Below are 16,182 nucleotides of genomic sequence, written 5' to 3'. Positions count from 1 at the left end.
TCAAAGATGGTTGTCTTTGGTGCTGTGGGCGCTGTTGGGACTGTTATATATTCCAGCAAGTTTAAAGCTTTTAGCAAAAGTATCAACCAATACCAAGCGTCATGCACTTCAGATTAAATATTAGGTGAAACTTTTCTTTTGACGTTGGAAGCAGAGGCTCGGTGCAGGTACTAGATAAGGGCAGGTCTTCTATGAGTAAGTATGGTATTGGCTCAAGCTTATCATGCCCAGCACCTTACTTAGGGCCACGCATTTTCTCAGGAATTTCCTCATATACATGAACCACGTAGTTAGACCTCAATAACTAATAAATACGTCTTCATAAAACTTTGCAGTTCCTCATAGTTCAGTGGTGTGAACGTGCCCTGAAAGTTTCATCCGGATATCCTAAAAATAAAAAAGTTCGGTCTCCAGGGGGGGTATTCTAAAAGAGTCCACCTAGTGGACTGTCCATTTCGGCCGCTGCTGATTGGCTAGGGCCACTTGTCTCCTCCTCGCTCGTACCGCTGTGTCCAATCAGCAGGGGCCGAAATAGACAGTCGACTAGGTGCACTCTTACAGAATACCTGCACAGGATAGCCTCCCCCCTTAAGTGTGCATGACCATATACAGCTATGCAATAAACCCACAACAAAAAAGGTTGCACTGTAAGTACATCAAGCACACACCCCGAGCAGGTTCCGCGGTAGGTATCCCTCGCGGCCATCACGGAGCCGTGCCCACCACCATCCACATGGCTGCTCCGCATCACCCTCTGCTCCTCCGCGACGGAGGATCTGCACCATGTCACCCTGTGCAAAGCTCAGCTCATCCGGCTGCCGGGCCTCGTAGTCAAACACAGCGTATGCCACACCTCCGTTGATCACACCAAGTTTCTCCTGAACACCTGAGCAACAGATGCAAGAGGCAAATTATCAATACGATGCATACAACAGTTGCACAGCTACAGTAAGGAGAAAAATGCTAGAGACCACCGCATCGGCGAGAAATTTTAGTTTCTTCTAGCACAACTGTGCAAATTAATTGTTTCAATGCACTACATTGCTTGAGCAGCTGCACATAAGCTGAGGGCGTGAAACCGGCGCGGCCATGACTGCGTCGCTCACGAACTTCTTGTTCTTCGTGCAGGTGCTAATCGGACAATTTTTGTGGCAATGCCCCATCGTGACACAGATAGCCGGCATAAAGGAAGCTACGTCACCGGAAATCGATTCATGGTGCCGCTCTAGGCGCTGTGAAGGGATCGACGAAAGCAGCGGAGAGTTCACCGGCGAGGAATTCTGCACCGTCGCCTCTTTTGGTCGTTGCCCGCTACCAGTTAGACAACCATGGTCCAACATCGAGGACGACTACTGCCTATATAAGCAGCTGTTCTTCAGTTCGCCTTCGGGGCGTGAAACCGGCGCGGCCATGACTGCGTCGCTCACGAACTTCTTGTTCTTCGTGCAGGTTAGTTACGATGATGTATGTTGCACTCATCCCAATCTTGCGCTGCCGGTTTCACCCCCTGTACTTTTTGCAAGTGTCAGTTCAAACTCGAATGTACAAAGAAAACTTTTCCGTAGGCGTCACCGTTTCTCTCTTTTACGGTGGTGCGCATTTTATCTTTTGTTATTGCTCTTATGCGGCGACGTTGAAAGAAACCCAGGTCCCGGAGACGACATTCTAAAGCAGCTTTTGAATGGACAGAAAGAGATAAAGAGTAAGCTAAACGCTATTGAACAATATCAAGCTGATAATAAAAAGGCAATGTGTGACCTTACCGCGCGCATGACTAAACTCGAATCGCAAATAACTAAGCTAGAGGAACTGCAGAATACTGTCAGGGAGTGCAAAGAAATTAGTGAACTGCAAGAAGCCAAGCTGGAATCCCTTGTTAACAAGGTAGACGATCTCGAGAACCGGAGCCGAAGGAACAACTTGCTTTTCTATGGGGTCCAAGACAACGAAGAACATGAAAAGTATCAAGTTTCTGAAAAACGCGTTTTGGAAATCTGTCGGTCTACATTGGAATGTGACGCTGTAAACATTGAAAGAGCCCACCGCCTTGGAAGGTACCAGTCCGGAAAAAACCGACCTATAATCGTCAAATTTACCACGTTCAAAGACAAGCAGGCTGTAATGGCAAATGCAAAAAAGTTGAAGGCAACAAAAATTAGCATATCGGAAGATTTTTCGGAAGGTGTGCGGAAAAAAAGGAAACAGCTGTGGGAGTACGCGAAGGAGCACCGAACAGAAGGCGATAAGGTAAACCTAAGGTACGACACATTATACTTAAACAAGACGAAGTATGTATATGATGAATCGCTCAAACAGGTTGTACGGTCTGCTTGACAGGCACGACCACAGTACTCCGCTTTCACAATACTTGTAGTAAACTGCAGAAGTATTCGCAACAAAACCGACGACTTTTTCAGTCTTCTGGAAATTGCGAAGCCAACTGCAGTAATTGGAACCGAGTCGTGGCTGGACGGCGATATAGGTAATACCAAAGTATTTCCCGAAGGCTACGTCTGTTATAGGAAGGATCGCGGTCGTCGTGGAGGAGGCGTTTTTATATTAATTCATGAGGCAGTCGACTCTCGGAAGCTGGACGTTGATGTTGGCCAAAATGAGTCAGTATGGGTTCAACTTAGGTTACAGAACGGGAAATCTCTTGCATTGTGTTCGTTTTATCGCCCACCTGGAAGCCCGGTTAAAGTACTGAGTGACCTGTCTGATACCATGGAGACAATAGACGCCGATATCTTATTCGTAGGTGGTGACATTAACTTACCTGAAATTGATTGGTCCCGTCAAAGCATTACAGGTAACTTAGGAAATGCGTCGAGTAAAGAAATGATAAGGATATGCCACTCCTTCGCATTATCTCAAATGGTGCTAGAGCCTACTCGAGGAAATAATATATTAGATTTGCTATTCACTGACCTTCCCACGGTAGTGCACTCTACAATAATAGTACCTGGAATAGGGGATCATAACGCTGTCGTTTGTAACATGCACCTCACATACGCCAAAATTGTTAACTGCGGCCAGCGACGCATATATGCTTACAAAAAAGCCCGTACACTTGACATATGTCGAGCACTAGACGCATATTACGATGTCTTTGAAACCTTATCAGAATCTAATGACGTGCATGAACTGTGGCGCATATTTAAAAGCAAAATCTTTGAATTGCGGGAACGATACGTTCCATCGTGGTTGATGACGTCACGGCGTGGCAAAAGTAAGCCATGGTATACGAAGGAAGTACGCAAAATCGCCAAGCGAAGGCAGAATGCTTACGCTAGCTTCAAAATGAACCAGTCAGCCACAAGAAAAGTTAAATTGTATCACCTTACAAAAGAAATGAAAATTGCAGTGAAACAGGCCAAGGAAAAGTTTTTCGGCTCTTTCCCCTCGCGAATTAAAAACCAGCCTAAAGTATTCTGGAAGCTTATCAAAATGAATAGAAAGGACGACTTATCAATTCCCCCCTTAGACGATGCTGGCATCATTGTTCACGAAAATCTGGCTAAAGCAAAATGCTTCAACTCATTCTTTGCTTCGGTGTTCTCTGCACGTGGAAACAGCAGCAAAATGAATACGAATTTTGGCAAAATGGGTGGTGAACCAATGGAAGACATTCTGATTGATCAGAGGGGAATTGAACTGGTACTAAAGCGGCTGGACATTGGTAAGGCTTGCGGTCCTGATGGCTTACCTGTTGCCTTACTATCCTCGTGTGCTCACTCTGTCTCAAAATATCTTCGCGTTATTTTTGATAAATCATTACGAGAAAGTGCCTTACCTGATGATTGGAAATCTGCAAATGTTGTCCCTGTGCACAAGTCTGGACCCCGTAACAGTGTATTCAATTATCGACCCATATCTTTGACATGTATTGTTTGCAAAGTGTTTGAACATATCCTTTTTACTAGCATTATAAACCACTTAAACAGATACTCCCTTCTAAGTCCTCAGCAACACGGATTTCGTACAGGTTTTTCCTGCGTTACCCAGCTAACAGAACTAACACATGATATAGCAAGTGCATTAGATAACGGCTGCTCTGTTGATTCAGTTTTTCTCGATTTTGAGAAAGCTTTTGATGTTGTTCCCCACGATTTATTAGTAGAGAAGTTATCATGGTATACTTTAAACACATCAGTTATTGCTTGGATTAAGGAATATTTAAGCTCAAGGCACCAGAAAATAGTTTTAAACAGCGAACACTCGGATGACATTGAGGTAACATCAGGAGTGCCACAGGGATCCGTCCTGGGCCCTCTCCTATTTTTAATCTACATGAATGACATGTGTTGATATTTCATCTTCTATACGTTTATTCGCAGATGATTGTGTGTTGTATAGAGTTATTCATAATGAAAATGATTGTCTTGCCTTACAAGAGGACCTGAACAAGGTTACAGATTGGAGCAAAAATTGGGGCATGCGCATAAATTTGCAGAAAACTGTTCACCTGTCTTTTACAAGAAAACGTATTCCTCATCAATATAAATACAAAATAAGCACTCAGGAGCTGTCATCTGTATCCGAGTTCAAATATCTTGGTGTTTTTTTTTACCTCCAATCTGTCATGGCACCGACATATTGAATACGCTTCAGCCAAGGCGTGTAGGGTACTAGGTTTCTTGCGACGAAATGCAAAACATTTTCCTACGGAAACTAAGCAACTCCTGTATCATACGAATGTTAGATCTGTCCTCGATTATGCTTGCACTGTATGGGACCCTTGGCTCAAGGGTGACACACAAAAGTTAGAACGAGTGCAAAATTTAGCGGCTCGTTTTGTGTTCCGTAATTACTCTAGGCATTTCAGCGTATCACGTGCGAAAGAGAATCTTGGCTGGGAACTATTAGAGGAACGAAGAAAATCACCCAGGTTAAAGTTCTTTCATAACATATTTCATTCTAGAACTGGTATTGAACGCGACAAGTACATACTTAGGCCTGATTATGTATCTTTACGTCTAGATCATGTGAATAAGGTAAGAGAAATAAAATGGAAAACCGAAATGCTAAGAATGTCTTTTTTCCCCAGGACGATTTCGAACTGGAACAGGTTACCGCAGGAATCTGTAACAATTCTGTCTAACGATGCATTTTTTTCCTCCTTGTCATAACATGTTCTTTTGATGAATGAAGTTGTGCTCTAAGGACCAATGCTGTCTGAAGATGTATCTTTCTTTTTCTTCATTAAGATATATTCTGTTATTGACTCAAGTTGTGTTTCTCGGGATGTATATGTTGTGCTGTAAATTATTTAGCATTTATTATGAAATGACGTACTGTTTGTTGTATATACTATATGACCCCCCCCCCCCGCTGTAATGCCACACTGGCGCTGTGGGTTCTGTAATAAATAAATAAATAAATAAAGCTGTGCAACTTGGTTATAGTCCGAGTGATAGGCTGCGAAAGAAAAGCATTTATATTTTTCCCTAGCATCCTTGGCCTCTAGAGTTTTGCTTGTAACTGTACTAGTTAGGCAAGGTGCTCTATAGAAATTCAAAGTGTCCCTGGACGCTCTATAGAATTTGACAATACCTTTCTTTTTTTTTATAATAAAGGGGAAAGGCAAACAAATCAATGTTAAGTGTACAAGAAATATTCACCGACTATTTCGATACTCCCTAATGCGAAATTTGAGTGCAGCTCTATACGTGTTTTCATTTAGCAATATATTGAGGCAAAGAATTTGACACAGACATGTAGCAGAGTTGGCAATCGTCGAAAATCTGATCTGCAGGTCAAGTGCATTGACTTTTATACATGACTTATCGAAGGTTCCAGTGCAATCAGTGGTGCTGGTTGGCTTCCAGGAAGTACTACACAATTTGCATCATACATAAAATCAGATTGCAAAACAAGTGCAAGCCATGACAATCAAAACAAGCACAAACAAGACCAAACTCAGCAAAACAAACAAGCAAGAGCGAGAGCAGATGTGAGCAGACAACACGAAACGAGCGGTCCAGCTGAGACCAGATGCGACTATGCATTGCGCGGTCGGGCGGGCCCACATGAAACCAGTTTCCTGCGCGTATGTCACTCAAGGGGCCGCTCTCATTCGTCTCCGCCATTCGTGGCTCATGTCTTTCATCTCTCACTGTTGTGCTCATTTGCTGTTATGCTGCTAGCTAGAGGAACGAGCCATTAAATGCTGCACTTCAAAATGTCAACAAAGGAGGTAAGTAAGTTGTATGCATACATCAAACAATCTTCTAAACCTGAAGTGGATTAGGTCCATTCTATACTCAAGGCAAGCATTTACACATGCCTTAAAGAAAGTACAGAGATGTGTTTAGCGTACACAATGAAAGATGCGATAACATAAGAAAAAGTATGTTCGATTTATGTAAATTTAAAATTTTAGCATTTCATGTAACATCATTCCTCATGTAGGCACAGTCAGAGTGATACCAGTCTGGTATACAAATCACAGGAACCAGGAATGACGGTCAAGTTAGTGGCTGCGTTGAAAATGGAAAAACAAAACATTCGGTGAATCAAACTTTGTGAGGCAATCTTTCGCAAAGCGTGACAACTGTGGTAAGGTTGACTGGCATAGCGTAGCGAGAAAACCAAATGTGCCACCTCTCAAAGCATGTAAAGTGGAGAAATACCAGCGGCTAGGAGTTTTTACCTAACCTAACCAAACACTGGAACAATCTAGTAAAACGATTGGTGCCACTGAAACTACAAGCGATTTGGGATATAGTGAAACCTCAATTTTACGGAAGCATTGATTTACAGAATAGCTTCTGATTCCTCTACGCATATTTGTGGTGCAGACTGGCATTGATTAAGGTAACGCCATATTTAATTCCACTCTGCTTCACCTCATGTTAATCCTTTCTGTGCCAGGGATTTCTTTTCAACTACTGAAAGCCACAGTGGCAGTCACTTCGTTTAAATGTCATTGTCCATTTCCCTATCGTGTTCTTGCCTGCTTATGTAATTTTCTTCTAACACGAGCAATCTTATGTTTTGGTGTGAATGCTGTGTTTTAAATGATGCCAGATTCCCCAGAAAACTGATTTTTTGAGGGCACAGTTGGAGAAAACAAAGCGAAAGTCCGGCTCCCTTGAGCTTTAAATATGGCACCGCAGAGTAGGGCAGCTGCAATGTTGACAGCCACCTTTTTCAATGCCAAAATCATGCTGTAGTTGGATGTTTCTTCATTTCAAGCAAAAAATTTGACCTGGAAAGCTCAAGTGAGCAGTGTTCACAGCTTCAACTTAGGTCTCACGATTGTGAGAAAGATTTAGAGCTTCTTATTGTGTGTTCTTATTATTGTGTGCTTGCTTATTGTGACAATTGCTCAGTGCATAATGTTGACGACGGTGAGTTGGAATAAGTTCGCTTCTTGCCCCCCAAACTGCACTGCTTTGATTCAGCCGTTAGACCAAGGCATCATTCACAGTGTGAAAAGTGCATATCAGCAGCGGTTGATTCAGCGACTGTTGCTGAATGTTGACACCGGGCGAGAGACCAAAGTGGACTTGTTCATGGCCTTACAAATGAAGGCCGCGGCATGGATGGCAACCCAGTGCAGCATAATTGAAAATTGCTTTGCGCACGCCAGCCTGAGGCTGAAGTGACGGCCAACTCTACAACGGACGAGGAAGACGACCATTTTGGAGTCGAGCCACCCTCTACAGAAGCGTGGGCAGCTCTTCGAGACATTGGAAATGTACCAACGGACTTCAGCATAGATGAGTACATTGCTGTTGATGCGGATGTAATTGTTCATGAAGAGTTGAAGACGAGTCTATGACCGAAGAGTTTCGCCATAACGACGCGTCGTCAGACGATGAAAGTGATGCACAAGATGCATCAGCCCCGCCTCGTGCACTGGATGTAATGGATGCTTTTGACGTCATTCGTAATTTCATTGGCGCCCACTATGGCGATGTCGCAATGCAGCTGCTGTCCGAGTGCGAACATCGCACCACGGCGATGACAACCAAAGGGTGGAGGCAAACAAAGATGACCGACTCGTTTCAGAAATGAATAAAGTTTTTGAGTGTGCAGTCAAATCTGACGGTGCCTTGGGTCAGATTTCGCCACAGCGAAAGGAAACCGACTTTTTTCAGAAATAAGTGATGTTTGTGAGTGAGTGGTCAAATTTGACAGCGGTTTGGGGCAAATTTCGGCACAACGAAATTTTCACTTCCACGAAATTTTTCGCACATCCCGTGAGTTTCGTTGTAGCGAGGTTCGACTGCATTATGAATTCGGCTAAAAGTAACAGCACCGAAACTCTCACATGGAACAGAAACTGCAAGTGTAGTAGCTATTATCATCACCATGTCGAGTGCCAACAGCTTCACCACAAAGCTGTGGTGAAGTTCGCATGAGATCCAACAATGAATGCAGCTAGCATCAGCACCAAGAAGCAAAAGCAGTTTTTGCTGCAGGAGAAAATGGGATGTATCACAGGGAATCGACGCAGGGAAAAAGCAAATTGATGTGTGCAGACAGCATGGCATTGCCCCATCAACCTCCGCAACCATTTTAAAAGACCGAGACAAGATTGTCAAGCTTCAAGGGAGTTGCAACTTGCTCCTACCAGGAAACGGCTGTGACTGGGAAACTTTCAAAATGTGGACCAAGCTGTTCTCACGTGGTTCAAAGATGCCAGATTACAAAACATTTCCATGTCTGGCCCAATGCTCTAAGAAAATGCCCCCGAATTTGCAGATGCATTTGGAATAATTGGTTTCGACGCCATTGCGGATTGGCTTTTTCGTTTCTGCCAAAGGAACGGAGTAACTTGGCAGGTAGTCTCGAGCGAGGAAAAGGCTGCCGACAGAGAAGGCGTGGATTCCTTACGCACTGATAGTTTTCTAGAGGTGACTGAATCGTACACTGAAGATATTTTCAACGCGAATGAGACCACATGCTTTTATCAGCTTCTGCTAGACTGGACGATGCACTTCAAAGGGCAGCAGTGCAAAGGAGGGAAGAAGTCGCATCTTTGCGTGACAGTCCTGCTCTGCTGCAATGCAACAGGCATGAAGAACATTGAGCCACTCGTCATTGGCAAGTACAAGAAGCCTCGCTGCATGAAAAGCGTCATGTCGGTACCGTATGAATATCACACCAACAGGCCAACAAACCTGGATGACCAAGGAACTTTTTTCCGAGTAGCTCATCAAACTCGACAACCAAATGAGGAGGGATGACCGAATAATTCTATTGGTTGTCGACAACTGCTCTGCTCACACCATGAATGTTTGTCTGACGCACGTTCGCTTGGAGTTTCTGCCGCCAAACAACACACCCTTGCTGCAACCCCTAGACCAGGGAATTATAGAGAGTGCAAAGGCAGAATTTCATAACCACCTTGTGCAGCTGACTGCAATCAATATTCGTCAAGCAGTGGAAATGCTCACAGGAGCTTGGTGGAACTTGAAGGCGTCCACCGTTAGCAACTGTTGGCGAAAAGCAGGGCTTGTCAATGCGCCTGTGCAGCTTGAAGATGACCTGGAGGTGACTGACAACAGCCCTGGAGACCTATGGACCAAGGTTGTGGAACTGCTGCCTGCCATCTCTTCCTTCGATGACTATGTGGAGAGTGACAACGCAGCACTAGCGGTGGCAGATCTGACAACCGAGGAGATTGTTAACTGCGTTCACGACATTTCCAGTGATGATGATGACCCAAAGAAAGACAACTGTGGGTCACCAAACACAGAATATGAGATCGTGTCGAACACTGATGTCTTAGTGCACACGAACAAAGTCTACACCTTCATCGTTCGGTGCAGCGATGCACCCGATGAGGTATCGTGCAATGTGGAAGATGTAGACACATCCTTAATCGGTCATGCGTGCTGCATGCACCAGAAGAAAATCATTGATTTCTTCAAATAAAGCAGCTTTGGAGTGAGTGAAACATTTTTATTTGAGAGTATGCTTGCCTGCACACGGGTCCTACTGCCAAGGTACGTCATTTTCATTCCTAGGTTTGACCACTGGCTTATAACAGCAAGTTTTTTATTACAACGATATTTCAAAATAGCAAACAATTTTCGGCAATCCTGCGTGATTCCTTATACCGAGATTTGACTGTATCAATAATGAAAGCTGTTCACAATGAACCAGATGTAAAAAAAATTCAGGAAAGTTTGGTGGTTTTTCTAAACAAGAACGCTGGCATGGAAAGGGTCAACCACTAAGATCCACACCTCGAGTATCACATGTTCACAGAGCCTAAGGCATTTAAAACCTCAAAGCAAAAGTCAGCACAACATCCTGCATAATTTCGCCAAGTTTTGGAGAAAAATATGGGTCATAAAACTGGTCACCATAAACTTGTGTTCAACATAGCTTAAAATTGATTTACATACAGCTACAGTAAATGCATTGCCATGACAGTTTGAGGTGGCCGATTTTCCTTGGACTATGCAACCGCCCACTGAAGGGTCTTAGCATTGGCAGCTGCACGTTGGCTTTACCAGAAGATGCCCCTGAACGGGCTCACGATTTACAAGTGCATACACCCACTGCCAGGCAAAAACATAATCTTTTTTTTGCTCTTGAATAAATATTAAGTTATATGTCAGCATGAGTGTTCCAAGTATATTAAACTGAACAAAGTGCACAGTTTAATGAAACTGATCTCTGGTCCTACCAAATGCCTTAAATTGAGATTGAACTGTTATTGTCTGTTTGCTTGAACAAAGCAGTAAAGGTGCAGTGTTTGGAATGTCATGCTTGTAACTGCAAGACTGTTGCTTCAGTCCCAGGTACAGCTGTCTGGATATACAGTAGAACCCCCCTGATATGTTCCTTGCTGTTGCATTTTCCCGGCTGCTACACTGCGTTTTTGGGGTCCTGATCTAGATCCCATTGACTCCCATAGATTATGTTCCGATTTGATACAGTGCCATTCTGTAATGTTTCTGCATCTTATGTTGCATTTGAATGCGGCAGTCACATAAATTTAGTGCTGCAGAGGCGAACTTGCTCTCGCACGTTCAAATAAATGACTGGTATGTTGCAACAACCAAAACATTCCAACAGGTGACCAGAGCGTTGCAACAAGCGACCAATGCATTGCAACTAGTGTCCCAGTATATGCTCCCAAAGGGAGAAGAGTTACGCCCACTTTTTTTCTTTCATTGCTACTTGATGAGCGTCTTCACGTAGTCTAAAATGACGTCAAATGCTCTGCTCCACTGCAGAAAGCCAATCTCGTGGACACGATGCTGTCTTTTTGTTACCTTCAATGCCATCAACATCACAATCTGCCGGTTCCGTAATTCACCTGACATGACATGAATGACATGTAATGCCATTAATGACAAGCATACACAACATGACATACCAATAATGACTGACATGCATGCAGACATGTGTTTTTTCTTTATTCTTTATTCATCAATTACCCTGCAGCACCCAAAGGCGTTATAGCAGGGTGTTACAACATGGAATAGAATACATCTTCATTCACACAATGCACTTTCTTTTCAGTCAGCCTATTCCACTGTTTAATTGTTCGAACAAAAAATGAATTGGCATAATGTTCGTTTTGGCAGGGTCGTCGAGGATTTTGCAACTATGATCAGTTCGTTTTGAAATGTAATGAGGTTTTTGTAGGTAAATTTCCCTATTAATTCCAGTTTTACTATAGTAAATCAAATATAGAAATTTTAATCTCAGTTTATTGCGGCGGGCAAAAAGAGATTCCCATCCTAGCTCAGCCTTCATTGCAGTGTAGCTCTCCCTCCTTCCGTACCGCCCCAAGGCGAACCTGGCAGCACGGTTTTATATTTTTTTTAGAGCGGCAATGAAGGTTACCTCGTGGGGGTCCCACACAACACAGTCATATTCTAGGAGTGGTCGAACACAAGTTGTATATGCCATACGTTTGAAATTCGCATGTGAATATCGCAGGTTTCTCTGAATGAAATTCAAAGCTTTACCAGCTTTGGCTATGATACTGTCTACCTGAGGTTTCCACAAACATTCAGATGACAGTAGCGCACCTAGATACTTAAATGTACTGTCTTGCTTCAATAATACATTGTTCAGATGATACCGTGACTGAATTGGTTTCTTCTTTTTAGTAAATGAGAGATGTACACACTTTGTTATGTTCAAAGTCATTTTCCATTCAGTACACCAATCATGAATAAGTGATAAGTCATTCTGAAGTCCAATTGTATCATTGTGATGGGCAATTTTTTGTACACAACACAGTCATCCGCAAACAACCGTATAGAAGATGAAATTCTGGCAGAAATATCATTAATGTACATCAAAAATAATAGCGGACCCAGAATGGAGCCCTGTGAGACTCCTGACGTAACATCTGCATATTCAGAGTATTTTCCATTCAGTATTGCACATTGCCTTCTTTGGGAAAGGTAACACTCAATCCATTTAAAAACAGTTGCATCAATGTTTAGGGTATTAAGCTTAAACAATAAGAGTGAATGCGATACCGTGTCGAAGGCTTTCCGAAAATCCAGGAACACACCGTCTACCTGTCCTGCATCTATGCTGGATATTATGTCTTGATAAAACTCAACTAGTTGTGTTGTGCAACTTAGTCCCCTACGAAATCCATGCTGCTCGTTAATTAGTACCTTATGCTTACTTAAATGATTTAGTATTTGTTTATATAAGATATGTTCAAGTATTTTACACGGGATAGATGTAAGTGATATTGGCCTGTAGTTACCGCCGTCTTTTTTTGGACCCAAATTTATGTATCGGAACAATGTGTGCAATTTTCCAGTTATGTGGTAAAATACCTGTCGATAAAGATTTAAAAAAAATTAAATAAAGGTACATAGAAATTGGCCCTGCGCAACGTTTGAGCACAGGTGGGGAAATTCCATCCGGACCACTAGATTTACTCTCATCAACATACCTCAATAGTTTTTCAATTCCATTAACACTAAGCTCAACAGGAAGCATAGGGGAAATATTTGTTGTAGGTGGATGAATATGACAGGTGTGGTTGGGTAAGAATACCAAATAAAAAAAGTTGTTTAGGTACGCAGCTTTATCCCTGTCTTCTGTAATTATCTTACCATTATGATTTAACTCCTGTATTCCGAAGGAATCTGAACCACACTGTTTTAACTACTTCCAAAACATTTTAGGGTTTGATTTCATGTTGTTGCTCAGCTTGGTGAAGTAGTTACCTTTAGCTTTTCCTATTTTTAGCTTATATTCGCGTGTAATCGTATGTAGTTTTGAAAAATGAGCAGCTGATTTGCTTTTCATGAATGCGTTAAATGCCCACATTCTTTTCTTGATAAGTTTTAGTATATGTGCTGTTACCCATGGCTGTTTGCCGTGACGTGAAGCCGTGAAGAATCAACATTACGGATATGTACACTTAAGCTCAAGTACCATATTCTTTAAATTGTCCCACATATCATTCACATTACGCTCCTCAAATAAGCACTCAAAAACAGAAAAGAAATTACGAAGAAAAGAAAAGAAGTTTCTCAGAAATTGCATCGTAGTCACCCTTCTCATAAAAGTAGACCCTTCTACTCGTAGATAACTTCGCATGGTTTTTTTCTTTACGGATACCGGTGTGACATCAATGCATGACCTGTCATACATAACATGAATGACACAGCATACATGGCATGTCAATCATGCCATGATGTGAATGACACGAGTCCATGACATGATGAATGACATGACTTGCATGAAAAAACTTACACAGGCTCAGTAAATCACTAATATTGCATATGGCCAGGGCCTTTAACTTTGGCAGTGCTTCTCTCTAAAAGTGCACCGAGCAATGTTACACTGATACCATAGGCTGTTAGAAGCAAGATAGAAATTTCTTTTGGTAAGCACTATAAACTTAAATGGCATGTGCATAGATTGTCCAATTTTCTTTCTCCGGCTGCAGCATTCACCTTGCGGTGGGCCTGCTGGAAAATTTACGGCACACATGACAAAGGCACAGGGTTCGCCCATTCTCATTGCCAATGAAGCGCACGCTACAAATTTTTGGGCATGATTGGCTTCTGTTTGGTTTTGTTAGGACTGTAATGCAGTTAAGCAAGTTGTGAGCACACTGAAGAGGCACCATGATATCAACAAACACTCACTTCAAGCAGCACACAGTGCTTATCCACCGCTTTCACCGGTCACAAAAGCACAATTGTGTCGAAAAACAATAAAATTCGTTTCTTGTGGACAGTTAAAACACCTATTCGAGCACCCAACAACATGTGAGATATTTAAAAAGCTGCGTGTTAAGCGCACACTCCTTTGCTATGCTTTGATTGCAGCAACATTCACAAGAGATGCTGTCATGCCACCCCGCGCACCGCCGCCATCGTCTTGCTGCACTCTTCAATGCTGTTCCAGGTTTGGCTCCTGTGCATCCAATGAGTGGCTTTACCGCATAGCGTTGGAACAAAATGGTGGAACTATGCACAGGCATGCACAGGGACATTAGTTGCAACAAGCGACCGAAGTTTGCAATGAGTGCCAAAGTTGCACAAGCCAGATGCTGCACAGATCAGCTGGCGAAGCACCCGAAAAAGTGTGCATCGGGAGAAACCCTACTGGGAACCACACACACCGGGCCAAATCCACAGAGCACAGGGCTACAGTTATTTTGGGGCCTTCATGGGTCTTCTTTGCACTGCATGATATGTGGTTCTCTTTAGTCAGCTTCGCGGCAATAAAACTGTGTTAAGCAGCGAAGCATATCAAAAGAGGAAAAGCTACTGTCGCGGAACATTGTACTACATGTCCTCTAATTATACACGCACGCATGCGCCATTCCTGGCCACAGTACAAGCACGAGGACGTCTAATAACTGTACTGGCGACCATCCAGAGTTGCTTCTGACATTGCTAAGGCAATTTGTACCCTTCCTCACTGTTAAGTTTTCCCAGCGGTTAAATCTTTTCCCCATGGTCCCTTGAAACACGTATCAGTAGGGTTGTACTCTATCTCTTTAACACGCAAAATTCAGACTAAAGTGTGACAAATGGAAAAAAAAAAATCGTAGATGATTATGATACTCCCTAATACAAAATTTGAGTGCAGCTCTATACGCGTTTTCATTTCACAATATATTGAGGCATCGCACCGATCACAACACTGACTGGCACATCTGCAACATGTGACACTATATATAGACTGGCCACACAGTTGCCACTTCCCGGCAACTGCAGCTTATGCAACCATAATCTTTATCAGGAAATCCTTGCAGTGAATGCTATGTGCAAAAGCGAGCTTTCTGGTTCTTTTTTCTTTCCCCTGGACGGCTGGCGCTACTGCGAATGTGCAGATGTGAGTGCCATCTAGTGATCCTTCAAAATGGCTTCCTTTGCTTTCCTCGTCGAATTCTCTTCGCTATCGTCGTCTTTCATTCCCCGCTGCGCTCCGTGATCGCTCTGTTACGCTGAGGAAAGACGAGGCCCGTCGACGCTCAATGCAGGAACAGGTGCCTAAGAGCTGCATTCTAAAAAATAATGCTTCCAGATGCCGTACCATTCCAGTAAGCATTTATGATATCCTACACCAAACCTGCATGATAATTTCACAATTAAGTGAGATCAAACAACTGGCGTGTACTCACCATAGAGGTACTCGGAGCAACTGTCAAATCCTTCCTCGTCTTCCTCGCACTTGTCAGCAGCTGTCTCGTGGTCGCTCAACGTGGCTGCAAACACGCATGCACCATGCTCCACCAGGAAGCGCACCATGGCCAGGTTGTTGCACGAAGCCGCACAGTGCAGCGGCGTCCTGTGTGGATAGAAACAATCGCCATTATTTTATATATTCGAGAAAATATTGCAGGCCCTACTGCGGGCCCTAGCAGTAGTGGCAATACAGTTAGACCTTGATAAAGTGAAGTCAGTAAAATCGACACTTTGATTCGTTACATTGAAATTCAACCTTTCATGCTTATAACAAGTAGTCACCAATGTGATTGTCTTACACGGAACGGACCGTAAGATTATCTGAATTATCTGGCAATTTCGTTTCGTTGAACTTGAGTCGGTGACCAAAGATACGGTTTTATGACATGTCGACGATATCATTTAAGCTTGTGCGATTTTTTGAAAATTTTTATATATTCAATTGAATACTGTGCTATTTGACATCCACTTCAGCTGCTCGAAGCGAATATTAAAAGTATTCAAAACGAATGAATATATTTATTCTGCA

The 16,182-nt window shown here is 43.0% G+C and overlaps 1 protein-coding gene across 2 annotated transcripts in view; it reads right to left on the bottom strand.

Moving 5' to 3' along the window:
- Positions 1-16,182, bottom strand: part of ASPP (Ankyrin-repeat, SH3-domain, and Proline-rich-region containing Protein) — a 78,902-nt gene that overhangs the window by 1,041 nt on the left and 61,679 nt on the right. For both annotated transcript variants that reach the window (XM_070528150.1, XM_070528151.1), the window contains exons 11-12: positions 15,590-15,756; positions 669-886 (exon numbers count right to left, since the gene is read on the bottom strand). In XM_070528150.1, coding sequence (XP_070384251.1) covers positions 669-886; positions 15,590-15,756 — 385 coding nt within the window. The remainder of the gene's footprint in view (positions 1-668; positions 887-15,589; positions 15,757-16,182) is intronic.

Source organism: Dermacentor albipictus, chromosome 10 (genome assembly GCF_038994185.2).
Source record: "Dermacentor albipictus isolate Rhodes 1998 colony chromosome 10, USDA_Dalb.pri_finalv2, whole genome shotgun sequence".
In the NCBI taxonomy this organism is placed as follows: domain Eukaryota; kingdom Metazoa; phylum Arthropoda; class Arachnida; order Ixodida; family Ixodidae; genus Dermacentor; species Dermacentor albipictus.
Note: the sequence above shows the minus strand (reverse complement) of the source record. Positions and strands in the feature narration are given on the sequence as shown.